The sequence below is a fragment of the Aplysia californica genome, unplaced genomic scaffold, assembly GCF_000002075.1.
Source record: "Aplysia californica isolate F4 #8 unplaced genomic scaffold, AplCal3.0 scaffold00742, whole genome shotgun sequence".
Classification (NCBI taxonomy): domain Eukaryota; kingdom Metazoa; phylum Mollusca; class Gastropoda; order Aplysiida; family Aplysiidae; genus Aplysia; species Aplysia californica.
Genome location: NW_004798012.1, coordinates 116,003 through 143,653, shown reverse-complemented (window position 1 = coordinate 143,653; position 27,651 = coordinate 116,003). Strand labels below are relative to the sequence as shown.

Genomic DNA, 27,651 nt, shown 5'->3' with positions numbered 1-27,651 from the left:
CTATTATTATATACACTCGTGCTGAAAAATATACAACTAGTATCGATAGCGCATATTTGTCAGGGTATTGAGCATGTGTTTGTGTTCGATGTATTGACATAACAATACCGATACCGCTCTTCTGTACATGTGCCCTTTCCACGAACTTTTCTGTTGTTTACAGCTCAAGTCCTCAGCGACGTCGGCTCCACCAGCAACAGGTTCAGTCATTTCGAAAATAACTGAACAGCTCTAAATTTTTCATAAGTTAACTAGGCCAAGACATTTCTGCCCTAATCGATTTCAAAACCAAATGCAACACTTAAAAATCGTATTCTTGGGCTTGGTGCACTGCACTGCTACTTTTCTTTTGGTCTCTAAAATCTAGTGTAGCCTCGACTCTGCTATAAATTCAGTATAAAAATGTCGATTTAGCAAGCAAGAGCAAATAAAATAAATATAGATTCTAGATCTATAAATATATCTTCCTTCCAAGGAGTACGCTACAAGTCCAAGTTCTGAGGCCTAGATTTTTTATTATATGGAGGACTTCCGTAACGAGCGACCACTATGAAACAGAGTAGAATAGAGGGTGATCTTATACTTTAGCTTTAGCACGTTAAATTCTTCAATTGATTTTATTCCCTTTTCCGTAACGAGCGACCACTGTAAAACAAGATCTATCTAATCTAGATTTTATACTCAATGGCTTCCAAAATCATGATGGAAGACCGAAAACCACTGTTATACCATCTGTTCATGACAAAATTACGGTAGTTTGCTCATTTTTAGGCCCAGTTCAAAGTTTTGAAGGTCTGAGTCGGGAATTTAACGTGCTAAAGTATAAGATCACCGAATAGAGGAGTAGGGTTCGATCTAGATTCTAGATCTCTTCTATTTTGTATTTGTTGGGGTGATCACTCGTTACGGAAGTCCTTCCTTATTATAGTTGGCTAGAGTCTATTTAGACTAGATCTAGAGATCTAGATCTAGATTCTATGCTAGATGTTGCTATAGAGAGATACAGGAAAATAGGGCTGGGGCCTAAACTAAACTAAACAGTGTGAGTGTTCTCAGAATACTCCACATAAATCTTGATATAGATCTAGATCTAGATCTATTATTCTCACCCTGTTTTTTCTTTTCCACCCTTTTTATTTCATTTACGTTTTGATTCATGTGATGTTGCTTTTTTGCCCACTCCCCAATTACTATTATTCGCTGGTATTAGCCCAAAGAGTAGGGAGGTTTCAAGCTCCCCTGACCTATTAAAAATATGGAAATTTTATTCTTTGATGTTTTGCAGTTAGGTTTGATATCTCTCGCTTGCTGTGCATCAAACATAGCCTGACTATAGTAGATCTAGATCTAGTTCCAAATATTTAGCGGTGTGGGAACTACCGAAAAAGCGCCAAATCTTGGGATTCTCAAGCTGATTTTGCCAAAATGGCCGCCCTCTGAACCGGGACATCACTACTCAACTCAACCAGGACTGTTCCTAAGTTAGGCTGCACAGTTTTAGATCTGAGTGGAAGAACTTTATCCCCACCCTCTAAATATGTATAATATCTTAGACGGCCACCTAAGTGACTCCGGTACATTTTGCCATATGCATTGGCCCCTGGTGTTCTGGGCGAGCCGTCATAATCCAACCACCTGTCGTTATTGTTAGGTATCTCTCCAACCAATCTTGTTGTGTAGGCCCCTCCCACTGTTGAGTTATCATCATCATCATCATCCAGTGCCAGATTTGCGACAGACATCAGGGATCATGGTTTTCCTTTCATTCCTTTGCTCGGATGCTCTCAAAAAAGCTACGTTTCCCTGATCTTTCCCTGTTTCCCATTCGTTCAGGTTCCCTAAGTATGTTGTTCTGGGCCTTCCCCTGCCTCGTTTGCCCTCAATTTTGCCAGTGAGAGCTAGTGTTGACCTATAGGTAACAAATTTTCAGCTGCTAGTGAAAGCGTGTGATCCCTCATAACGCATAATTTATAAGCCCCACTCAGAACTCATACACAAATCGTAAGTGAGATCAGTGGTCACTGTTTACCCAGTCTGTAACAAAGTTACAAAGTAACAAGGACGTCAACTTGAACTTGAGACAGAAACGTCGCTCGTTCTCAGAGTGGTGGCATAATATAGCACTTGGTCCTCCTTGTCAGACACATTTCATTTCATTGTCACCCATGCACAAAAGCAGCAACAAAAATAAAATAAAATAAAACCCTGTGAAAACAACTATGCAGCTATCTTCGGCTGGGACCTTAGAAAAGAATGGTTTGGGGGTTTTTTTTCACCTTGATCAGTCCTGCCTGCCTTAGACGGCCACCTGTCTTATACGGCCACTTTTCTCCTTAACAATGGGTGGGTATCCTATATATATGAGTAAAGAAATTTAGAATCCAGTGTACTTAAGTCGATTTGTAGTCTAAGTCGACATTGTTAGAAAAAATAGAGTTAGTCAAGTTGATCCCCATCTTACTTGCATGCGAATGGGATTTGATGCGCAGTGCTATTGTGTTCAGAGGGTACACACCAATATATACAATGGGGCTACCCGACCCTCTCTGAGCTTCAATTTCGATATAAAGATGGCGTCTTATATGGTCTTAAACTTGAAACTTGGCAAGCGATCGGAAGAGATCAAACGTACATTTAAGGCATAAATATTGCATCATTTATACCATTAACATATTGAATTGTATGAATTGCCTGTGCTAACAGAATCACCCTGCTGCCCCCTTGATAAATTCCTCTATAAATTAATTAACTTTATTAAATGGAAATCTGCTTTATTACAGAAATGAAAAGGAAAATTCCTTCCCTTCAGATTGTTTTTACCATTTTACCGGTCTCTATATTATGAATAATGAAAAATGCTTTACCCTTTCAGCCCTGATTTGAAACAAAACTACATCACTTTTGGTTCCATCGGTTCTCACCTTTATGCCATGCCGCCATGTGCGACTTTTGAGTAGATGTAAGCCATGAGTGGTGCAGATGGTCAGGGTGTTGCGCGTGGGAAATCTCATCCGTGCTTGTGAAAGTGTTCGAGTGGTGCTCCAGCACTGAAACTTTCGTGGTAGCCAGAAGCCAAAGATGTGAAATTAGTTTGACCTATGCCTGCCACCCTGGTTGTGCTGCCATCCAAGAGAAAAAGTTCTGTGAATTTGTTACATGATGCATGGGAAGGGTGGCGTTGGTTTTCCATGCTTATTACACTGGCGGTTTGGGCTAAGAGTGGAAACAAAGATGTTCAATCGTTTCTGTTTCTGTAACACTGGTCCTATGAGATGCAAGAACTGGTCGCAATGGATAAGTAAGACTGACGTATGCAGACTTGCCACTTATCCCGATTTGTTCATGATATCCTGATTTTTTGCCCCGAATCTCAAGAATCCCAGTTTCCCCGATTTCGATCACGCTTGTCCTGATTTTTTGTGCCGTACTGCTGCGCCGGATTTTTCTGAAAACTTACTCTTCCTTCTTCTCTGCTGGGAGAAGCACCCATTAAACTTTTCATCAGCAGGAACTCAGAGCACTATTTTCATAACTATCGATGCTGGATTTAGTAGCTGACTCACCCCAAGTTGTGTTGGATCTTTGCTCGCACATGTTATTTCAACTATAATGGAAGTGGCGTCGGTAGCCTAGGTAATGGTTAGGCTACTGGGCTCGTAATCATGAGATCGAGATTGCGGGTTTCGGGGTTCGAGCTTCAGCTCGGTCTGACGTTGTGTCCTTGGGAAAGGCACTTTACACGAACTTCCCACTTGGCTCGGTCCTATCGGAGACGGACGTTAAACTAGGAGGTCCCGCCCCTTAAATAGCCTAATAGTGTTGATAGGGGCGTTAAACCCATAACATTTCACCAACTATAATGGAAGTAGTACCAGTTTGACATTCCTACTTGGGACATTCTCAAGATCTACTTTCGCTTTTGTTTCCACTCAGAATTCCCTGACGATGGCCTGACTGATAACTGTTTCAACTGTGACATGCAAATGATCAATACTATTCATAGTTCTGCTGTTACTTTTAAAACAAGCTTTGTCCAAATTCTGGTTTGTCAGGCCAGTCATCAAAACCTGTTAGTAAGACTTGTTCAATTGTGCACTCCCATCACATGACTTCAGCGTGTGAGTTCCGTGTGTGTCTGGGACCATCCGTCAATGTGGTCAACTTAAGATCATGCACTCTGACTGAAGCAGCTTTTGGGACATGGGGGGGGGGGGGGGGGGGTTTAGACACTTGGACAAGGGTCCTTGACATGATATTTCAGGATTTTAAAAAATAATTCTCTCTCTTTTTCTCTCTCTCTCTCTCTCTCTCTCTCTCTCTCTCTCTCTCTCTCTCTCTCTCTCTCTCTCTCTCTCTCTCTCTCTCTCTCTCCCTCTCCCTCTCTCTCTCTCTCTCTCCCTCTCTCTCTCTCTCTCTCTCTCTCTCTCTGACACACACACACGCACACTTAAACACACACAGAGGACATGAACACATTTATATTTATGGACACCCCTGAAAATTTTTTGAGTCAGCCTGCCAGTCACCCTGGTGATTTGCTATTGATCCTGATTTTTTTCCCCAAATCCCGATTTTTTCCCCTTGTGATCCTGATTTTTAGATTTCCTATAGTGGCAGGTCTGCATATGCCATTATCAGAGAGGCTAGGATAGCACTTGAGAGATGTGAGGTTTTGACGACTCACTGCTTGCCAACCAGGCAAGTGACCCTTAATCCCACTGGCTGGGCCTCTGGAACCTCATTTTCTCTCCCCCTAAATTTCTGTAAGATGGGAAATATCTAAGACGGAAATTTTTTCTGGCTCCCTTGTGATTCCATCTTAGACAGGTTCAACTGTATTATATTTTGAGAATATTCACCCTTACTTAAAAAATTATTTTCAAAATAAATCATTTTCAAGCCTCTTAGGCCATCATTCCACATGGAGCGTTTTTTCATGTAGAGATTGGAAAAAAGGTAATATTGCTGCATACAGATAAAATCCATGCTCACGATTGCGTCGAACGTGAAAAGTTATGGTACCGTACCAAGTTTCAGTGCTCTAAATTGATTAGTTCAAAGTTTATATGTTCTTTTTTGTTTGTTTGAAATGAATGAAAATATATAGAGAAACCAGTCCATACCCTCTACTATATTTGTTACATATTTTATGTGCGAATATGAACCAAAAAAGGTGCCTTTTTTGTAATCTGCACGTCTGTCACATAATCAAATCTTCACAGCAGAATAATCATTTGAATAATGACTTTTTAAAAATTCATCTGGCTGAGCTAATCAAATATATAATCAGTGGCCATTTGCCAAATTGTGTTCTATTTACGGCTTTACTCTACTCTTAACAATAGTGCTCCTGATAGGAACAGTTGAAAGTCGGCAAAGTTTGAAAGATCATGAGTCATGGTTCAGACCATATGTTTCATGTCAATCTGTCTGCATATCATTAGTGTGAACAGGCCAACTGCTATTGATGTATTACATTGCTTTTGTGTTGTCCATTTATGTTCTGTTGTATTTTTTATTTTCAATAGCTGTAATGGACTTTGTTTCTTCAACTTTCTAACTTTTCATTTGGTTCTTGTTTCAGAGATGAATGGGGACTCTGGTAAACATGTAAATGGGGATGCTTCCTCTCAGGAACGGGTTGCCATTTTGGATGCAGGGGCCCAGTATGGAAAGGTAAGTTGTGTTTTTTTATAAATTTAATTTTGGTCTGGTTTGAATCTGTATTTTTTGAGTTGGATAATTGTAAGTGTAACTTGATATTCCATCATGATTTTGCTTTGGTGGAAATTGCTTCTTCCTGTGTCTGTTTTCTGTTTCTAGCAACATGATGATTGTCCATCAGGATGTCTCTGAGAGCAAAACGTTAGAATAGATTTATCTCAGGGAAGAATTCATGTTGCCGTTCTTGTTTTGTTGCAGGTGATTGACAGAAAAGTGAGAGAACTCAAAGTTGAGTGCGACATCTTACCCCTTGACACACCAGCCTTCACCATCAAAGAAAAAGGCTACAGGTATGTAGGCCTTGTAATGGTTACAATGGTATACAAGTTTTCAGCATCTTTTTTATTTGGTAGCTTTCACTCTTTTATTTGTCATAAGGGCATCCTTAGCAATGCCACAGAGACCCCGTGCCAGCATCATGATAACATGGTGACCTTGATTCTGCCCTGGGTAACCCTGAGGACATGCTAATTTATGGCACAGGGGGTTTATTTGTGTTAACCTGTGTATCACACATCAGTAGATGCCGGAGAAATTGGAGCATTCACTGAAGAAACACATTTCCCGATATCTTCAGTGACAGCCAGCCGAGTTTTTTAAACTTTAAACATGAATTGATGGTGGCATTCGCTGTTCTGGTTAATTGTATTTGTTTAGTGGTTGAAAGAGCCACACTTTGTCTTTGCCAAGTCCTTCGTAATGTTTTGATAAGGAATAACTTCTCTCTCGCAGAGCCATCATAATCTCTGGTGGGCCAAGCTCTGTCAATGACCCTACAGCTCCTCAGTATGATCCCGATATCTTCAAGTGTGGCTTACCTGTTCTGGGAATTTGCTATGGCCTTCAGGTATGTCTTCTGGAATTTGTGCTTGACAGCTTGTGAAGAGGCCAGTGTTATGTTTGCTGACTCTGTGTTGATTGTGTTTGATTTTTTGTAGATATGCCCTGAGAATTTGTGTACTTTTGAAGAGAATGGTATGGTAAGTTGGACACCAGGATCAATTTGTTGAAACAAAATTAATCGTTTGTTCAAATGCATGTGAAAAGTAGTGGAGCTGTCCTCCATGGTTGCTGGTTATAATGTAATTTTTTTCCTAATCCAGAGTTGTTACAGTGAGTTCTTTTGCTTAGTTTGTTCCTCTGATATTTTGGTCTTGATTTCTTTCCTGTTTTCTCCGCAGATGTTAAACAAAGAGTTCAATGGGAAGGTTACGAAAACAGATGCTCGTGAAGACGGTCAGTTTGACATTACAGTGGACACCAGCTGTACCCTGTTCAGGTGACATGTCGTACCACATGTTGTACACTGATGTTTGTTCAGGTGATATGTTGTACACAGACGTTTGTTCAGGTGATATGTTGTACACAGATGTTTGTTCAGGTGACATGTTGTACACAGATGTGCCTAGTGAGTTCGGTCATACCACATAAGGGCCAGCCAGGTTCCGCAGTATAAAGGGGCAAAAGCTACCATTTTGGCACAGTATGACTGATTCAACATGCAGTCATGAGAAGAATGGGTTTGATTTCGATGGTCACTGTGGATTCTGGTCAAATTATGCCCCCCCAAAAAGTTACACCCCCCATCCCCTTCCCCCGTAAAAGTCCAAACCGTACAGAAACATTGAAAGGACTTTTTTTCAATTGATTGCTACTCAAATTTATCTATTTTACACACCAGCTCCAGCAAATCATACAACAATTGTAAAATATAGGACCCATGTAAACTTCTGGGCCTACCCTAGAGTGTAAAATATATATGATGAACCTAACACCTAGCCTGCTCGGATAAGGGAAAAAAATCTTGGAATGTCGCGTGTGCAAGTTGCACACAATAGAGATCCCTTGGAGGTCCTTAAATTGATAAGAGTAGGCTTCGGCTACTAGAGCTGGGCAAAGAATCTAGTCGGGAACCGATTCCCAAGACTAATTCTACGAAAGAAAAGTTCCGACTCCTTTTTACGTAAACCAACCGTTACCAGTTACTTTAATCTGTAAAATCTTCTTTTTTTATTTTGAAATTTTGGAAAAGTAAAATTTTGATGCTTCGTATGTAGTGTTCCGAAATCAAGGTTTTCCTAAATCCTAAAGATGTTCGGAGCTACCATGTAATCACAGGAAGAAATCCCATCATTGGAAAGTAAGTAATTGGGTTCGGAGTCGATTCCTATGATTCCTAGCTTCCAACAACCGGGAACCTCGCCGCCCAGCACTATCGGCTACCACCTGGGCAAAATTCAAAATTAATTCCTACCAAACTGATAAATCTTTAATGTGTCCTGCATGCTCATATAACCATATGCAGTTGCGAGTGCTGTCGAACACTTACCCCCAAAAAATTGACCCATATGAACTACAGGGCCTACCCTAGAGCTCATGTCAGTCTCAACAACAGACGTTATTACCCTGAGGGTACACTAGGCATCAGATTCAGTGGATTTGAGCGGTGATCAGCCAGTTTTTCCTTATTGGAATAGTTAAAAGCTGCCATTTTAGCGCAATTCATTGTCTTTTTTTGTTTTGTTTTGTTTTTTATTTGGATTGGAAAAGTTGGCAGCTGTGCAGTTTTCATCGTTTCCATGTGGACTGTGTTGTTGTTGTTGCAGGAAGCTGGGGGAGAAACAAACTGTGCTGCTGACCCACGGAGACAGCATCACGCAAGTCGCAGACGGCTTCAAGGCCGTCGCTCACTCTGGGAACTTCATAGCAGGTAGTGGGGGGAGACTGGCGGTGGCTGGCTGGCGCCTGCTGTTTCGGGATTTGCTCCTTCTTTCCTATCACATATTTATCATTCTTATTTCTCCTACTTTTCTTTGCATATTACTCTCTAGTAGCGTCTTTAATCTTCGGCACTTATATGAACTATTTGTGTTGCAATTGCAGTAAAATTTGATCACACTGAAAAGGAGAGTGTCAAGTCCTTACCCTCTAAATGCAGTGAAATTTGTTTGTCCAAAGCAGCCACTTGCTGTTGAGGAGAAAAAGGTTGTCAAAGACACATCATAGTATAAAAAATACTCAAGGGGGGAAATGGGAAAAGGCTGTTTGTACAGTTAATTTGATTGTCTTATGTAGGTGGCCATTAGAGCAAGTTGACTGTCCACACTTTGTTTTGCTAGGACAGTATGGTTCCCACTGTAGGCTTTGCTGTTATTTTAGCTTGGAACTAGGAGAGTATAGCTGATGAAATTCTTGTCTGTTATTATCTTGAACAAGTATAGCTAATTAAATTCTTGTCTGTATTATCTTGAACAAGTATAGCTAATTAAATTCTTGTCTGTATTATCTTGAACAAGTATAGCTAATGAAATTCTTGTCTGTATTATCTTGAATAATATAGCAAATGAAATCCTTGTCCGTATTTTATTATCATGAACAATATTTCTAATGAAATTCATGTACGTGTATCTCGATCAGGTATCGCGAACGAGAAGAGCCGTCTGTATGGCGTGCAGTTTCACCCGGAGGTGGACCTCACGGAGAATGGCCAGCAAATGTTCAAGAATTTCTTGTTTGACGTTGCCCAGTGCTGCGGGAACTACACCATGACCAGCCGGGAGAAGGCGTGTGTCACGTACATCAAGGAGACCGTCAAAGACCACAAAGTATTAGTAAGTGAACGTTTGACCGAATGAGCAGGTCTGTGGTTAGAGTGAGACACCATCTATTAGAATGTCATTGCAGCTGGAGGGTCATGTCAATGGTGTCATGTTCTATCAGTGGAATGTCTATCTGGAAAATTTTTCAATAGGCTTTTAAAAAAAAAAAGTCTGATTTGAATGATGAGGAGAGAAGATGCAGAAGTTGTTCCAAGTGTACTGTGCACACAAGAAGGATGTGATTTTGGTTATCATAATTTTGGTTTTTTTTTTTAAATTATTATTTTGCTTCTTTTTGTTGTTGTAGATGCTGTTAAGTGGAGGCGTGGACTCGACTGTGTGTGCTGCTCTACTTCACAAAGCTCTGAATGAGGATCAGGTGATTGCTGTGCACATCGACAACGGTTTTATGCGGAAGAAGGAGAGCGAAGAAGTGGAGAAGTCTCTCAACAACTTGGGCCTCAAAGTCAGAGGTGTGTGCATCATCATCTCATCATCATCATCTTCATCCCTTTATTGTCTGGGTCAGGGTGTAGGCCACCAACAAACACTTTCCATCTTTCCCCGTCCCGGGTTCGCCTCATGACTGTAGAAGCTCCTCTGTCTCCCAAGATGGAAAAATTCTTTTTTTTTGGTTTGTGTTTGCGTTTCTGTGACTGTTTAGCTTTTACAGGGTCAGGTAGTTGGTCCTCCACCTCCCGCCTCTCTCTCTGGGAATCCAGGCCTACCTTCAGTTGCCTCTTGCGACATGTAAAATCATGGCAGGTTTATCTCTCTGCTTCCCCTGTAGTTAAACTATGGGAACCCCCTAGCTGCAGGGACGAAAGGTGTTTGCGCTTCGCTGACAAAAACAAACTTTTACTACATGTACCAAGTAATGTTCGCATTTCTTTTCCCATCTTTATGTTTGTACTACCTGATTTTTGGTCAAACGAATTTGAGATATGCAGCCACATATAAATATGTATCTTTCTCATAATGCTGTTTCCATGTGTGTGTGTGTGTGTGCAAGGGAAGTTTCATTTGATATTTGGTTGACCATGATACTACTTTCAGTATTTTATTATTCAGTGGTTGTTTACATCGGTGTGTATTTTGGACTTTTTCAGTCGTCCGCGGGTCTCATACGTTTTACAATGCAACAACAACGGTGCCGATTGAGGGAAGCGACAACGCCTCCAGAAAGAGAAAAACTAACACACTGAACACAACAACACATCCCGAGGATAAGAGAAAAATAATTGGGGACACTTTTATGAAGGTAAGCTTCTGAAAGACATCCGTTTGTTTTAGTTGAAGCAGAGATACTGTTTTTCCAGAGTAATTTTTGCATTGTTTTCTCTGAAATCTGTTTCCAGAAGTTGTTATTTTCAGTAGTTGTTTTCTGTTTAGCCCCATATTAGTTGTGTCTGTAACTGTCTTTTTGTTTGCTACTGCATCTTCCTAAATGTTGAGTTATTTTCCCTAAGTCCCATTGACATCCGATGTGAAGTTCCCCCTCTACTGACAAATGAAATCTGTGACTGCGACACAATTTAGAGATGTGGGACAAAGTTCTCTCAGTATAGCACGGCAATATCTGGTTAGTGTCAGCATTGTTATGAAAAAATAGTTTAGAATATTCAACTCTTACAGAACAAGCAGACAGACTACCGGTAAGGAAAACGTCATGCCCATTTCATGGAGAGTTTTTATATTCTCAAATTTTTGTGAAGTTCCGTTCCTATTTCTTGATAATTTCCAGATTTATGGTCTATGTTTCATGAAAGTGGCAAAAGAAAGTTCACTGAGATTCGTTGTTACCTTTTGAGGTTTAATAAAATTTTGAGTAAGTTTAGTGTACCGGTATCCAATTTATTTTTCTTCAAAACTCACCCAGATTAGAAAGTTTTTGTCTCATTTCCCTTCCAGATTGCAAATGAAGTTGTGGATGAGTTGAACTTGAAACCAGAGGATGTCTATTTAGGACAAGGTAGGTACTCGGCTTGCTTTACCTTCTTGTGACATTTGAGGGCTTGATTGGGCGTGAGGGGTTCTGCGGTGATCTGATCTTTCTTCGCAAAATTATTAAGAAATGATGAAAATGTTGATTTAAAATTTTTGCTTGAATTAGATGGACAAATATCTTCTGAATTAGTTGAACTTGGAATCACAGCTGAAATTTTGTGATAAAATGATAAAATGTTGCTTTTTAGAGGAAAGGGTGTGTGTAAAATTATCCCATTTTTCAAGTAAATAGCCCTTGACAATGGGGACATTATTTTGATTCTTTCATTCTGGTTTGTACTTCTCTGGTCAGTTCTGTTTCAGTGCCATGTGTGGAGAGTTGTAATGATAATAACAATAATAGTTCATCTGTCAATATCTGAAGATAACCAATAATACATCTGCAGAGGAGAATATTTATAAAACAAAGGAGAAGAAATGAGGAAAAGAGCAGGAGACAAAAACGTGACAAAGGAACTGGTAAAAGAGGGAGGCTGGTACAAGGCTGTCTGTGACGACAGCGGACGCTGGTTGAACCAACACCTGTAGAAGACAATCTCCTGTACAAACGGACGACACTTCTGATTTTTACTGTGAATGACACTGCCCAAGACACCCACTTGTCTAAGACAACAGCGTTCCTCCTCAATAGTGGGTGGCCATCTTAGTTTCGAGGGGGCTCTCGTGGCCTAGAGGTTAAGGTGTTGGCCTCTCATTGAAAGGTCCCGGGTTCGAATCCGGGTAGCGACCAAAAAATTTTCTTCTCTAAAATTGTCACCTTTCACCTCCTTTCCTGCTCTCTAGCAATGTTCTGTTGTCTGCTTTCATTTCCACTTTATGCCCCCACCCCCTCACCTCCTTTGCCCCCTCCTCTGGGCTCCTGACTCTTTCTGCAGCCTTTCTACTGCTACTCCTTGGCTCCTCCTTACTGCTGTCTTTCTGCCACACCCCTGATCTTCTGGTAGGAAAGATCTACACCTAGCCTTCTCGGACAAGGGCGAAAAATCTCGGAGGGCCCCGTGTGCAAGTTGCGCACGTTAAAGATCCCTTGGTCTAAAATCGATAAGAGTAGGCTTCGGCTGCCACCCGGGCAAAATTCAAAATTTCCTACAAACTGAAAACATTAGGTGTGTCCCGCGCGCTTATATGACCTTATATGCAGTTGCGAGCGCCATAAAACTCTTTACAGAAACAAAAAAAAACAAACATTAGTTTCGAATGTACTTACTTTTATGGGTTTTTTCTGCTTTGACTCCTTGGGTTTTTTGTTGTTCCCAGGCACGTTAAGACCAGATCTTATTGAGAGTGCGTCTGCTATGGCCAGTGGGAAGGCAGACGCGATCAAGACACACCACAACGACACAGACCTGGTCAGAGAACTCAGGGCACAGGTCAGTTAGCATTGGTCGCTTGGTCAGTTAGCGTCGGTCACTTCCTGTAGATCGTCAACTGGCCCCAAGTACAAGCAGACTGTCCTGGATTTGGAAGTCAGCAAAACCAGTTTCACTTGTGTAATTTTGTTAGATGTCAGGCCACCTGAAGTCATGTCACCTTGTTGGGTCTCCATGGTTAGAATTTGAAAAAAAGTTGACGTGCCTGCTTTTTAATCTTGCCTGGCAGCCTGAGTTCTGCTGGGACTGCTCCGGATTTTGCCAGTGAGAATTAGCATTTATAAGACAGCTACTTTTATCCTCAACAGTGGGCGGCCGTCTTGGACAATTTGGTGTGTGGTTGAAGGGGCTGGCTGGTAGGTCCTACTTCTGATCTTTCCCTGTTTCTGTCTGTCTTGCTTATTCCCTGTACTGTATGACTGTCACTGTGTCGATGTGCTCTTACTAAAACTCCGCTGTGTGGATGTGTGTTCTTTGTTCAGACTCAAACTTGGACAATTTCCACTGTGTGTTTTAAAAGTATTTTCTTACTGGCTTTTTAATTTGACATAACCACATCAGAGGCACCTTCTACACCTATTGTTCCCAGAATAGTTTTGTGAGCCTCTGTGACTGACATTGGTTGTGTTACGTTTAATTCTTTTTAATGGGCAAAACTGATATTTTAGGAGTTTTTGAAAGTGTACTGGCACGCAGGAATTATAAGTATAAGCCTTTTTCTTCATTCACACTGTTTTTTAATTGTCTAAAGAAAATTTTTTAAAGACGATTTAAGGCAAAAAAGGTTGTTAAAGGAAAAGGTTGCATTAAAGGTGGTTATGTATATTTAGAAAAATTCTGTTACGCATGCTTTGGTTGATGTTAGGAATTGGTTGCTCTTATCTGGGTTGCTGTTATCATCCAGGTTGCTGGTAAGTGGACACCACTGTATAAAGTTGCCAACTTTTCTGTTTCCTGTGTAGGGCCGTGTGGTGGAGCCCCTGAAGGACTTCCACAAAGACGAGGTGCGGCAAATCGGGAAAGATCTCGGGCTGCCGGAGGAGCTGGTGCACAGACATCCTTTCCCTGGTGAGTGAAGGGGGAGGGATCCCTTCCTTGGGGGGGGGGGGGGGGCTTTTTGAGATGATCTTTATGTTCAGATCGCAGTGGTATTTAAACCTTTTTTTTGTATGTGATTATATGGAAGTTTCACATCAGAGGAAATTTTGTGCTTGAATCGAGCAGCTACTTGCACTGAGTTTTATTTCCTCAAAAGAATGTAATTCGTCATGAAAATGCTCAATGCTTCATTACAGCTGTGACTCATGCACTTGGCGTGCGTGTGTATGAATATTTACGTGTGAATGTATTAGAGCATCAGTTGTTCATCATTGGCGTTTGTGGTGTAGCGGTTAGGCTTTTTGCTGTAGCACACAGGAGACCTGAGTTTGATTCCCGAATAGGAAGAATTTTTATCAAGTATCTCAGTCTTTCTGCAGGATGCTGCATCCCTCTCAGCCCTGGTTGGTCCTGACAGGCAGGGCTGAAAGGGTTAAAAAAAGCTTACATTTTAAAAGAAATCTATACCTTTCCTCGCTTTTGTAGTTTATATGTCAATGCTGTAAGCAACGTGTTTAGGGGTCTGGTGAAGTGTTGATCACTATTATTTTACCTTAGGATTTATGTCGTTTCCTGTGAGCCCCATACTTGCAGGTCCAGTTTCAGTCCGTGGTCATTTACTTTCCTTGGTAGTTTACTTGCGTCTGCATATCGTTGGTGGAGTGATGAAACTTCGCAACCCCAGAAAGGAAAATTTTGCAGGAGAGACAAAAAACTGATTTATTCGTGAATAAAATGATCTATATAAACCAAAGTTGGTACAGATAAATGTTAACACCTTAGAAACGTGGTTAGTGCAAAAAAATTACTTTTCTACTGTTTAAATGGTTATGCTGTGGGATGCGAGGTTTCATTACAACACTTTTGGCGCGATGAAACCTCGTAGTCGGCCGTCGGGAGGGTTCGGGGTTTCATCAGGACAGAGTTTGAGGGTTGATAGTTTTCTCGCAGCCTATTTGGTTGCAGTATGCCTTGTTTGGAACGCCACAAAGTGATAAAAATATTTTTTCAAGACCAATTAGTTTACAGTTAGATTCCCAGCCAACTGAAGTCAAATAATTGTGTTACCTGCAGAATTTGGGTTTGAATCCTCAAACGGATTAGCGATCTGTGCAATTTGTTTCAATATAATTTGCCAGTATTAGATCTGGTTACTTCCATTTTACAAAAAAAGCACAAATTAATAGCATATCTCAGCAATATGGTCTCTGGTTGTACTGTAGATTGTTTTCACAATGGTAAGAAATGGATCTAGATCAAAATATAGACATGTTTTTCGAAGTTTTAAGGCATCAGTCCATTACAAAATTTATTAAGAAAACAATGTAATTCACACACACACACACACAAACGCACACCACAAAATGCTTTGAAAAACGAATGGAGAAAGTCAATCCAAAAAAGGTGGTGGGTGATGAATACTAATGGGGGAAATTATAAATATGCATAACGTACGTGCAGACTAAAAAACAAACAACCCTAAAAGGCCAGTATGATGCCTGGGACTGAAAAAATATAATGAATAGCCATAAATGGTAATGGCAGACCTGCCACTCATCCCGATTTAATCGGGATATCCCGATTTTTGGCCCTAAATCTCAAGCATCCCGATTTTCCCGATTTCGATCGCCAGTATCCTGATTTTTTGTCGTTGCGTCTGTTGCGACCAATTCTTAGAAAAAAATATAAAAAGTTCTGCAATCTCTTTTGGTTGAAAGCACTGGTTGGATTTTTTATCGGCAGGAACTTGGAACGCTACTTTCTAAGGCATCTATGCCGAATGTAGTAGAGGACTCACGCACGTTATTTCAACTAAACTCGACCGTTGTTCTGCCGTTGCTTTATAAGCAAGCTTCGTCTGAGTTCTGGTTAGCCGGGCCCATCATCAAGACCTGTCAGTGGAGCTTTCAAACGTTCATTCGCATCTCATGACATGACTCGTACGTGTGAGTAGCGCGTGTGTCAGGGACCGTCGGCTGTCGGGGTCAGCAAAGTTCATTCACACCGGTCGCATTGGTCGAGGTGTTTTTCGGGACTTAACCAGTGTGGACGACCGGGGGGAGGGGGTGGGGATATTGTTTTGACACTTGGGCTTTAAATGCGTGCCGTGATACATGTACTAATTGAGGATAAAGGAATTTTTTAAAAAGAAAGAAATGAACAACTTTGGCGCGATCTTTTTTTCCGGGAGGGGGGGTGCCTTGAGTGTATATGCGATAGAAGTCAAACGTTGTTACAATATTAATATATGAAAACGCGGGCTTTTTGCATGGATGATTAGAGTTATGTGTCAGCTATTTTCAAGACTACGAGAGTTTCAAGTTTCAGCTTTACTGCAACCTGCGCTCCCCCGGTCTATCCAGCTCCGACTCGAGTACATATATGCTGTCTTTCAGCTTTCCCTCTATTTAGTGGCCCAAACGTGAACTTATTCCTGCAAAAGTTTTGCCTTGCATACTTGCCTCATAAAAGGGAACCAGGACCCCCCCCCCCCTTCCCCCTGTACCTCTTATGACTGATTTGCCGTTGATCCCGATTTTTTTCACCAGATCCTGATTTTTTAACTCTAAAATCCTGATTTTTAGATTTCATAGAGTGGCAGGTCTGTAATGGGGTAAATTGTCATAAAGTGATGACGTATATTGGAAATAACAGATTCAAGCTCCTGCAGGTGATTATACTTGGAGTGCTGGATTGTAAGACGTTCTGTGTTCAGTGGTGTAGCAGGATGGACCTCCTCATGTTTCTGTGTCCTGCCTTGGGAACGTCAGCTCATTCATCACTGAAATGCAGCTTCAACTGGATGGGATGTTCATGTCTGGGGTGTACTTCAATCAAATAACTGATGTTAGTGGCGACAGGATCACCCGTTTTTCTACCTGGTCTGATAGACTTGTAGCTTCCACACTTAGAATAATCCTTGAAGAATGTATGATCCAAATATTTGTTTTGATAAGTGTTGGTTTTGCTCTTGCCATCCTGAGAAATGGAGGTAGTGTATGGGGACCTCGATGTGTGCTCTTCGAACTGATCTCACAATAGTTGAGTGCACAGTCAACTTCCTATTGTGTGTCCTTTGATCAACTGTTTCTGTTCAAGTGTGCTATCATGTGATGTTGCAAACAGACTGAGAGAAACATTGGCAAGAGTGGCATTTCTGTATTGGTAACTACAGCCGTCGCAGTCAATGATAGTTTTCTGGAAGTCCAGCTTTTCCTTCTGGAAATCCACAAGACATGAAGCAAACTCATTTGGCATAAGCCCCCCTTCTGCTTCATGCCACACGTAACAAGTAGTCTGGTGTGTTGCAGCATCAAATAGCGTAAAGTTATGAACGACAAGCTTTGTTTTGTAATATAGGGCTGATGCATTCAGTTTCGGTGTAAGAAGCACAGACTGAGATCCATAGAAAACATGCGCTGTTTTAGGTTCATCACTGGCGAGATATTTGATGGCTTCAGATTTGTCTCGTTCCTTTTTCCTTGCGCACTGTCCCTTTTCTAGAATGTGCGCATTCCAAACATCCCCTGCACGTTGTCAACTTCATTGATAATGCGAAGGTCGCACATAGATCTATCTTCTTTGAGGGGGGGGGGGAGTCTGTTGAGAGGCTACCCCCTGTGGCCTTGGCAGAATTGTGCATACATTTTGAAGATATCTGAGTTCCTTTGATAATTGGTTCAAAATGTTTCTTACAAATCATTCACTCAACCCAGTTGAATAGTTGAATGCAGGGAGATCCTTTACACACTGGCACCTTATGACCACCTTTTTAAATGTGTATTTGAAGGTATGCTCTGTCTGGTTCGTTTCTGAATGCCTCCTCTGGTGTTGGTCTATGTCCACTAGTCCAATAAAGGGACATATTTTTTTCATCCCATGAGAGGACCACACTAAATCAAAATTAGAATGTCTGTCTTCCCCGAGAGCCCTTAACATTTCAGAGTTCAGCTCTTGCAATCACAGTTTGGTTTCAGTGACGTAGCTGGGCTTTTCATTAAATCATTATGTATTCCTGTCCAGATCCACGGATGGCCTTTCTCTTATTTGCTGCTACTCCTGAAAACCCTTTCTTTTCCTCTGTGGAGCATCATTCATGCTGGCATCACAAATGAGCTGTGTTTCCTAGATCAGGTGACAAGTGGTGTTGGTGCAGACTTAGTCTGGAGTGATGCTGATCTTTCCTTGCCCCCACATATAGGGCACATCCCTAGAAAGGACTGCGACATGGTGGCTAGGGTCAATTCATGGAACGTGGCCTGCTCAGTGGTTTCCAAACCAGCTCTTGGATTGTGTAAAAATCTAGGTGATGCGAGCACAGTTGGGGGAGATATTCATAACAGATACGCAAATGTCCATATCATTTGTATTGTTGAGGCACAAATTTGTCACAATGTTCTCTTTAGACTTCAGGGTCAAGAAGAACATGGGTAAGTTCAGTTCTATTCGGTCTCAACAACAACTGGAGGATTCGACTAATCAGCGGATTCATAGTCTGAGAAGGTGTGAAACCTTACCCTCTCTTTGATAAACAAAATGGCCAGTTGACATCTGGAGAGTGCACAGATTTGTCAATTGTTCTTAGTAAGCACTATTGTCACCTGTCTTTTCAAGGTGGGACTGTTGCCTTAAATTAAGTGTTAACTACGTTTGTGCTTGATGAGAACATCTTGTTCACCAACGCGTTAGTCATCCCTATAACAGATTTCAAATAGATTTACAGAAAGTAATTCCTTCACTTATGACCATATTTGAATTTCTGAACTGACGGAAATAAAATGAATGAATGAATGAATTAATTAATGAATGAATGAATGAATGAAATTTGTTTTTATTCAGTCAGGCATATAAAACGCACTAGAAAATGTCAATTACGAGCGCTTCCATTAAGCCAATTCATAAAGAAGGGTAATCCAGAACCTCGAATTAGCACGCCACTCTCTCAAACCGGGAGTGATGATTCCACGCAAAAGCAGATCGGCGCACCAGGTGAGGATTGCGAGGTTTCATCACGCCAGGATATCATGGGGGGGAAACATACGAGGCTTTTTATTAAGTTTTTTTCATACTTTCTCTTTATAATTTAACCCACTGCTTTTGACACAATGTGAAGAAGGACTGGGAGAAGACCTCAAGGCAAAAAAACGATTTTCGAAAAAAATGCGGGTCATGAGGTTTCATCACTCCACCAGCGATATACTTAAAATGTTTTCCTCTTCCAGGTCCAGGTTTAGCAATCCGGGTGATATGTGCGGAAGAGCCATTCATGTGTAAGAACTTCGCTGAAAACTGTGTGGTGCTCCGGATCATCACAACGTTTGCCACATCTTCCAAAACTGTAAGTGTTTGTCTGCTGGTGGGACAATATCATTTTTCTGCCTTGTCTCACACATACACATGCATGCATACGCGCACACATACACACACACACACACATGCACATTCACTCACATACATGCGCATGCACACTCACACTCCTCACTCACTGTTGAATCGTATCAAGAGTTGATCAGTAAAATTTCTCTCTGTCCCCCCCCCCCCCGCGCGCGCGCACAGTGTACAGCCTCAGTCACTGTTGAATCGTATCAAGCGTTGATCAGTAAAGTTCCTCTCTCTGTTATTGTTGAATCGTATCAAGAGTTGACCAGTTTTCGTTACTTGTGTGTCAAGCCTCAGTCGCAGTTGAATCGTATCAAAAGTTGATCAGTTTCCGCTTCTCTCCCCCTATCCTCTGTGTGTGTCCAGCCTCACTCACTGTTGAATCGTATCAAGAGCGGCTCATCCCCCGAGGAGCAGGAGGAGCTGGTGCGGATCACCTCCAAGACCACACTCCACTCGCTGCTGCTGCCCATCAAGAGTGTCGGCGTACAGGTATTGGCTCGCTAAAATCTTTTTTTTTTTTTTTGTGGTGAATTTTCCATGTTTCAGTGTGGATGGTTCGCGTCAATGCCGTGAACAACATGAATATACCAGTCTTTTGAAGTACATGTGATTTTTTTTTTTCGTTATGACTGTAAACTGCTTGGTGGTTGACAAGTGCTCTGGTATGATTTGCTCCTTCTTTTGTATCAAGTATCGTCCTCTTCTCTCCTCCTTCTTTTCTTTGTACATTGCTCGGGTGGTTGGCAGATGCTCTGGTATGATTTGCTCCTACTTTTCTGTCAAGTATCGTCCTCTTCTCTCCTCCTTCTTTTCTTTGTACTTTGCTCTCTAATAATACCTCTAATCTTCGTCACTTGATGACCAACTTGCGTTGCAAGTACCATAAAACTTACTGACTTTAAATTAAACATGTTAGGAGAGGCAAGCTCATTCCGACACCGAATAGTACTCGGCTGTTGGCCGATGTCATCAAGTTGCCAGAGGCCCAGCAATCAAAAGAAAAGTTGTGGAGAAACTTCAACACAAGATGGCTACGCCTGTCTATGTGGCAGACACCTTTCTTCAACCCAAGATGGCTACCCTTATCTTTGTGGCACACACCTTTCTTCAACACACGCATACACACAATGGGAGACTTTCGGACATAAGAGAGTGTTGCTTTGTTTCAGACTGTCGGACATAAGAGAGTGCTGCTTTGTTTCAGGGAGACTGTCGGACATACAGCTACGTGGCTGCGTTGTCCAGCGAGGAAGATCCGAATTGGGAAGACATGATGCTGCTGGCGAAGATCATCCCTCGGGTGTGTCACAATATCAACAGGTCAGTTACTGGAAGGGGGTGGGAAAAGATCATTTTACAGGTGTGTCACAACATCAACAGGTCAGTTGGGGGGGGGGTGTTGATTTTTTTTCCTGGCCTTTCTGTCATTCACGTCCTGCGCCACAACATCAGTTCAGTCCCTGAATGGAGAGATGTTTGTGTAGAGTATCTTTCAACTTCTGCTGGAATGTTAAAACAGGTTTTTCTCTGACAGGTAGGGTTGAAGCCCGCCTCCAAAATGATCTAAATTGTTTTGATGGGGGCCTAAAAACACCTACATTTCAATGTAACTTTTGACCTATTTGTGTTGCAAGTGCGGTAACACTTTTGATGGAAGCCTAAAAACACGTACTTTTTAATGTAATTTTGACCTTCTATTTGTGTTGCGAGTGTGGTAACACTTGTGAGTGAACCTTGCCTTCCCCAGGGTGGTGTATGTGTTTGGTGGGCCGGTGCTGTTCCCCGTGGAGGACGTGACCCCGACCTTCCTGACCACCGGGGTCCTGGCCACTCTGCGACAGGCCGACCACAACGCCTCCCGCACGCTGGCCCAGGCCGGCCTGATGAACACTATCTCTCAGGTCAGTCCGCGCACGCATTGGACAGTGTCTTCGCTTTTGCTCAGTGTGGACAAAGGGGGTAGTGTTTGTTGCCAGATTTTTGGTTGTGTTGGTACCAATTTAGGCCAACTTGATTCTATTTTCCGCCAACCTATTTTGTAAACTGCTCGGTTGATTTCTTTACTGTTTCGTGGTAGGTGAGTGAGTTCGAGGTGGGTGAGGGAGTGATTGGAAGTAGGGTCAGGTAGTGAGTGAGTGAGTGAGGGGAGGGTCAGGTGGTGAGTGAGTGAGTGAGTGGCTGGGAGGAGGGTCAGGTGGTGAGTGAGTGAGTGAGGGGAGGGTCAGGTGGTGAGTGAGTGAGTGGCTGGGAGGACGGTCAGGTGGTGAGTGAGTGAGTGGCTCGGAGGAGGGTCAGGTTGTGGGTGAGTGGCTGGGAGGAGGGTCAGTGGTGAGTAAGGATCAGGTTGTGATTGAGCTCTGAGGGTGTCCCTGACAGTGGATCCAAAAACAAAGAAGTCTGAGCTGATGTCATGCAAACCTGTGTGTAACTTCTTCGTAGGATGTTCTTTGGCTTTGATTGTTTGGAGAGTTGTCCCCAGATTGTCTGCCCTGTTGGCTCAGTCTTGGCATAGATTGGAATTAGAATGTGGGTGGTTGGCGGGTGCTCTGGTGTGGTATGCTCCTTCTTTCCTGTCAAACATCTATCATCCTTATCTCCCCTTCTTCTGTTTTATGTTTGTTAACTCTCTTGTAACACCTCTAATCTTCTTGCGCTCATATGACCTTATGCAGTTGCGAGCGCCGTAAAACTTCTACTAATACTAAACTTAGATTTAGAATAACAGCTCCTGCCTGGTAAACAAACTTGCAGTTTTGACAGTAACCTCCCCCTCCTCCACCAAAATCTCTCTCTCCAGTTATGTTACATACTTTTCTTCTTATGTTTTTTTGTTGTTTTTTTTCTTCCCTTTTCCCATCCAGATGCCCGTGGTGCTGATTCCGATCCACTTTGACCGAGATCCCAGCATGCATCTGCCGTCATGCCAGCGGTCGGTGGTGATCCGAACCTTCATCACCAACGACTTCATGACGGGGGTCCCCGCCACGCCGGGCAAACACCTCCCCACCAAGGTCAGGGCCTCTCTTTGACCTTCACATTTTGTTTCCTGTTTGGTAATCTTCTGCGAGCTTTTCGTCTGTTCTTTGCCCTGACAGCGAAGTTTGGAGAGAGAAAAAAGTTTCCTTCTTTTTACAATGGCACATACATTACGTATCTTCTTTTTTTTTCTTTTTTTTTTAAACTGTATAGTACATATATTTTACTTAAGTTGGAAAATTTCTACTAAATTTTACAAATAAAAGTTTGTCTGTGCTTTAAAATCTTCAGTGAGTAAAACTAAAACTGAAAGTCCAAGATCAAATTGTAGCACTTACATGACCAAATTGTGTCGATAGATGTGAGGGGTGCTGACAGAATGAGTTGCTTCTCAGATTATAGCCCCATGGACATAGATATATCAAATTTGTAGGTGGAGCTTGTACAATTTATAAGAATGAAATAACAAATTTGAAAAAAATGGCATGAGTTGAAAATCTACAGATCTTCTTTTCTTTGTACGGTATGTTACTCTCTAGTAACACCCCTATTGACATATTTGTGTTGCAAGTGCCGTAAAACTCATAGGAAAACTAAATCTAAATAGTGTCTTAGTTATGGCGTCGGTGGCCTAGAGGTTAGGCTCTCGGACTCACAATCCTAAGGTCATGGGTTCGAATCCGGTCAGGAACTCGACGTTGTGTCCTTGGGAAAGACACTTTACGCAAATTTTCTCACTTCACCCAGGCGAGAATGGGTACCCAGCCATAGACAGTGAAAGATTTTGCCAGTTTGGTAGTGTTAGGGCGCTTAATCAGCTGCTTGCACTGGATGCTTCCCGGGAAGCTGAGAATGTTTCTGAGTGTTCTAGGGTCTGATGGGGTAATAATAGATATAGAGCTTGCTGTAGAGCAGAGTTTTTCTCTATACAAATGCTATTTATTAATATTGTTATTATTTTTGCTATTATTTGAGTGACATAATGATCAAGAATGTGTTGTGGTGTCCACAGGTGGTGAGTCAGATGGTGGAGAACATCCTGCAGGTGCCCGGGATCTCCAGGGTCATGTTTGACCTGACTGCGAAACCGCCAGGCACCACCGAGTGGGAGTGATTTGGAGTGAGAGAGATGGAGGGGGGAGAGAACTCTGTTGACCTCTCAGCCTCGGTGACTGGTTGCGTCCCAAATTAATCTCCACTGACTGGCTAGCTGGTGTGGCTTTTGTTTCAAAAAGTCGCAGCTGGTGTGAAATCCTTTGGAAGGAACGAGATATTCAGGGCATTCTTGCGACATATCGGAAGAATAAGGTCCACCCTTTTTTTGTGTGTGTGTTTTAATCCCATTGCCCAGGTCAGTTTGCGACACCTCAATAAGAATGAGGAGTGGGAATGTTCTATAAATAGTTTAGATTCTCTGTTGGCTAACTTCTTCTCGCATCGTGTAAATTGGAGAAGATTGGGGGGAGCGTGTGGAATATTTTTTTAAAAACCAGCAACACGTTGGCGGGTTTTCTGGTGTTGTTTGCTCCTTTTTCTCGATAAAACATCTATTTTCCTTATTAAATCTCTCCTCCTTTTCTTTGTTACTTTCTTGCGACACCTCTAATCTTCAGCATTTACATAGCCTATTTGTATTACAAGTGTCGTAAAACTTGTACTAATACTAAAAACAAGTTGCACCTTAAGGATGTATGGCCATCGTTATGGTGGAGACATTTGTACAATCAGTACGACGGATACATTCTGTTGGTGGTGGTCGGTGCTGGGGTGAGGGTGAGAACTGCCGGGATAGGGGGATGTGAAAAGTGCTTGTGGATGATGCCCTGACCCAGGGTGAGAAAGGCAATGATGGTGATGATTATGATGGATTTATAGTATAGCTGCGACTTTTCCGCTAAATAGCGGAAACTCCACTCCATTTATCTTTTCCGGCAACTTTCCTCCTTCCTCCGCTGGACCGCTCTTGGTCGCAAATTGCGATGCTTTTTTTTAACACACGGAAAACACCAAACCGAGAGTGAGACGAAAACTCGGCTTGCCCTCATCTGCCTGTAGCTTCCTACTTCCGATCTGTGCCTAGCACTAGTTTCACATTGTTTATTGTGGAGCGACTGTATCGGTCGAGCATCGGGGCGATGACGCGCTGGGTTGTCATTGATAACGGCGGAAATTCGAGAGAAATTGATGCAGAATACAAAAATAAATGGAGGTGGATTGAGAAAAAAGCAGAAGTGTGCATTTTTTGAAAATTGAACAAGCTGGGTGCTGCACTTTGCGTTTGGTGCGATAAAAAAAATCTCAAGTACAGTGGCAAAGGTGTTGCCTCCTTAATCCGATACTGCTCTACATCGTTGCACAAGACTAAAGTGAAAGAAATATTATTATGAGACACTAGCTGGCAACAAACACTGGATTTTTAGTCACCAAACTGGGTCAAATGCTTACTTTGTCAACTTAAAAGATTGGGGGGGGGGGTTCAAATACATTTTTATTCAGTATGGTTAACAAATATGACACTTTTCCCTTCCAAAGACAAAAGGTCTAATATATTGCCTCTGGATTTCACTGGTTTTATTCCGGCCTTCGGAGAGCATGGGTGCGCCTTTACATGAATTTTCTCCTTTTTTGAAATTCCGGAGTGGCAGTTAGGTATATCACTATCCCATCAGTTAGGTTCTTGCTGTCAAATGTGAATTGATAGGCTTTGTCTTGAGGTAAAGGAGACTGTTTGATGTTGGAGTAGGGATATTAGATCATTGTTCCTTGGATTTAGACTTTCCAAAATAAACAAGTGGGTGGTTGGCGGGTGCTCTGGTGTGGTTTGCTACTTCTTTTCTATTGAGCATCTGTGGTCCTTATCTCTCCTCCTTTTCTTTGTACGTTACTCTCTAGTAACAACCTCTTTGGCACTTATATTATTTGACCTATTTGTGTTGCAAGTGACTTGAAAATTCACTAGCTTGGTGCTATTGAAAGGAAGGTAATAGGGTACAGAGATCATTTGTATTGTGGAGCTGGCTGGAAATGCTGTTTCAGGACCCAGATCTGCAGGTTTTGTCTTTACAAATGTTCCTGATTGCCACTTGGTGGACTAGTGTTTTATTTTGCTGTGAGTTTTGCCCTTCCTTGAGGAAACGTTGCTCCTGCTGTGCTGTTTGTTTGTTTGGTTTTTTTCTTGTTCAACATCTGAAAGTGTAGATGTGGCTGAGGTCAGGTTACCCCATTCGTTCATCGTCCGTCTACAGGGAAAGGCGTATTCGTGTTTTTCATCATTGGCGGGTGGCTGGAGGGCGCCACTGGTAGGTCCTACTTCTTTTCTGTCTGTATGTACGTCTCTTCTCTCAAACTCAAACCTGTTGTTGGACTCAGGGACTGCTGCCCATGTATCTGTCGAGTTTGTCATCATGTTTGTTGTTGGGTTTTTTCTCTTGTCAAGTAGCCACAGGTGAATAAATTGGGTTATGATTTCATGTTTGTTTGTGCGTTGCGTTGCTGGCTTACTGGTTCGCCTCTCCGAGTCTCAACATTATTAAGGTCATGGTTTCAAATATCGTCAGGGGCTTGATGTTTTGTCCTTGGGGAAAAGGCGCTTGACATGAATTTTCCTCACTTCACCACCGAGGCAGGAATTGGTACATAATGGCTATAGACGGCAAAAAATTTGTCATTTTGTTTTAGCTCATGTAATCTGCAGCTTGCACTGTATGCTTTCCTGGAAGCCAAAAATGCTTCTGAATGTTTCCGGGTCTGCTCGGGTAATTATGTTGTGAGGTGCATAGAGCGTGCTGGAAGGAGTGGATATGCACAATATAAATGCAATTATTATTATTATTATTATTAGCATAGATATTATAGAATTATTTTCATCCAGTGACCTCGACTCGTATGAACTTGCATGAAATTATGACTTTGTTGTTGGGTTTGGGTTTTTAGGGTTTTTGGTTTTTTAGTTGAAATTTGTATTTTCTGTAGTCATGCAGTTTTGTATAATATACTTTTACAATTTTAATGATATTGATTGGAAAATATATATATATAATATATATATTTAAAAAGCCACATTTGCCGGTGGTCAACTCCTGAATCCTCTGACTTGTGTTTGGGAAAATTACAACATCTTAAAATTTTTGCATTGCATTTCATGGCCCCCAGTCTTAAAAGTGAAAAAATCCTGTCTGGTGAAATACTTCATTGGGGACCTTTGATTGTGTGAAAGTTGATTATATGACCACAGATCTTCCAACCCTCCAACCCCTCTGTGACCAAAGAGGACTTCCCTTCAGAATCCTCCTTAAAAATCAGAGTTGGGGGTGTCAGATTACATGACGAACCAGTTAAGGCAAATTAACGTAGTGTGTGACTGATGGAAACATTTATGGAAATAAATGGAAAATTTTATGCAAATCTGATTGCGGTTCTTCTGTGAGAAGCAAAATAAAATTGTAGGGCTGGGATTTTGTCCGAGAACTTGTCCGGGCTGCTCTAAAAGAAGAGATGTAACATTGAATGTGAACAGTTTTAGAAGACAGGTCAGCGGGAAAGAGTCACATTTCTCTGCTTTGCATCGGATGTATCTGTCTGTTTTCTTGCTTTCTTCCGGCTGTAAATTTCTTATGAACCCGATGCCATTTCGTATAAAGGACAGCTTTGGGAGGTTGGCAGGTGCTGCTGGTGGATCACATTTCTCTCTCTCTCATGATTATCTTCTCATATTTTCTGTCACTTTGTCTTATTCATGCTCAAAATGAAATGAAATGACTCAATGTTTTGGCGTTTATGAACCCTGATTCATTATGTTCACAGTTACAGCTGATGCATATATTGCCCCTCCCCAATCCCTTGCCTCGTTTAAATTTTTGATTGTTTGTGATCCAGTCAATTAGCATTTGCCGCTACTCAGCGACTGACTTTTCCTTTACAGAAGAGTGAAGAGTTGGGTCGTGGTTCTCTGAAGTTAGCTGAAATCTTGGCGTACATGTAGATCGGCTGCGGAGCGTAAGACCTCGCCTAACGACTATACGCCATTTTGAAAAGTGACACCTGGTGTTGTCTTACTCTGAGCACTCGATATGCTGTTGGTTTTTTTTTAACATGCGTGCATTATGTCCTTATTGTAATTAAATCTCTGGTGTACCTTCCCCAATGATTTACTTAGGGAGAGACCTATCTGAAGTCTTGCTGTACACAATTTGTTCTTGAGATTATTGTCTTGTTGGAATGCCAGTGTCGCGTCGCTCCTGTACTGTACTGTAACTGACCTGTTTCTGTAAGTTGAGCCTACCAAATATGTACTTGAAAGTGTGCCATTAAAATGTCAGGTGAAAATTTTTGCGTGCATGAGTCTCTATATTTCTTTGTTTTATATTAATATTACAGTGCTTATTTTGATTTTTTTTTTTCAAGATGTTCTGAGATAAAAGCAACTTTTGGACAAAGCAAATGCGTGGGTGGTTGGCGGGCGCTCAGGTGTGAGTTGCTCCTTCTTTCTTATCAAG

General features: G+C 41.9%; 1 protein-coding gene across 1 annotated transcript; it reads left to right on the top strand.

Moving 5' to 3' along the window:
* Nucleotides 1–95: 95 nt before the first annotated feature.
* Nucleotides 96–27,485, top strand: LOC101852881 (GMP synthase [glutamine-hydrolyzing]). Its single transcript, XM_005109008.3, has 18 exons — nt 96–200; nt 5,585–5,676; nt 5,923–6,014; nt 6,457–6,571; nt 6,906–7,003; nt 8,331–8,434; nt 9,142–9,335; nt 9,631–9,796; nt 10,433–10,584; nt 11,235–11,295; nt 12,588–12,700; nt 13,663–13,768; nt 19,021–19,136; nt 19,544–19,669; nt 20,385–20,500; nt 20,928–21,081; nt 22,042–22,191; nt 23,169–27,485. Exons 1-18 carry the CDS (start codon nt 128–130, stop codon nt 23,268–23,270), a joined length of 2,130 nt encoding a protein of 709 aa, XP_005109065.1. The 5' UTR covers nt 96–127; the 3' UTR covers nt 23,271–27,485.
* The last annotated feature ends 166 nt before the right edge of the window (nt 27,486–27,651 follow it).

Coding starts and splice junctions, on each gene's coding strand:
- LOC101852881 (XM_005109008.3), top strand. CDS start 128: ATGTGCCCTTTCCACGAACTTTTCTGTTGTTTACAGCTCAAGTCCTCA. Junction 9,336..9,630: donor TCAAAGACCACAAAGTATTA/GTAAGTGAACGT, acceptor TTGTTGTTGTAG/ATGCTGTTAAGTGGAGGCGT. Junction 13,769..19,020: donor GCACAGACATCCTTTCCCTG/GTGAGTGAAGGG, acceptor TTCCTCTTCCAG/GTCCAGGTTTAGCAATCCGG.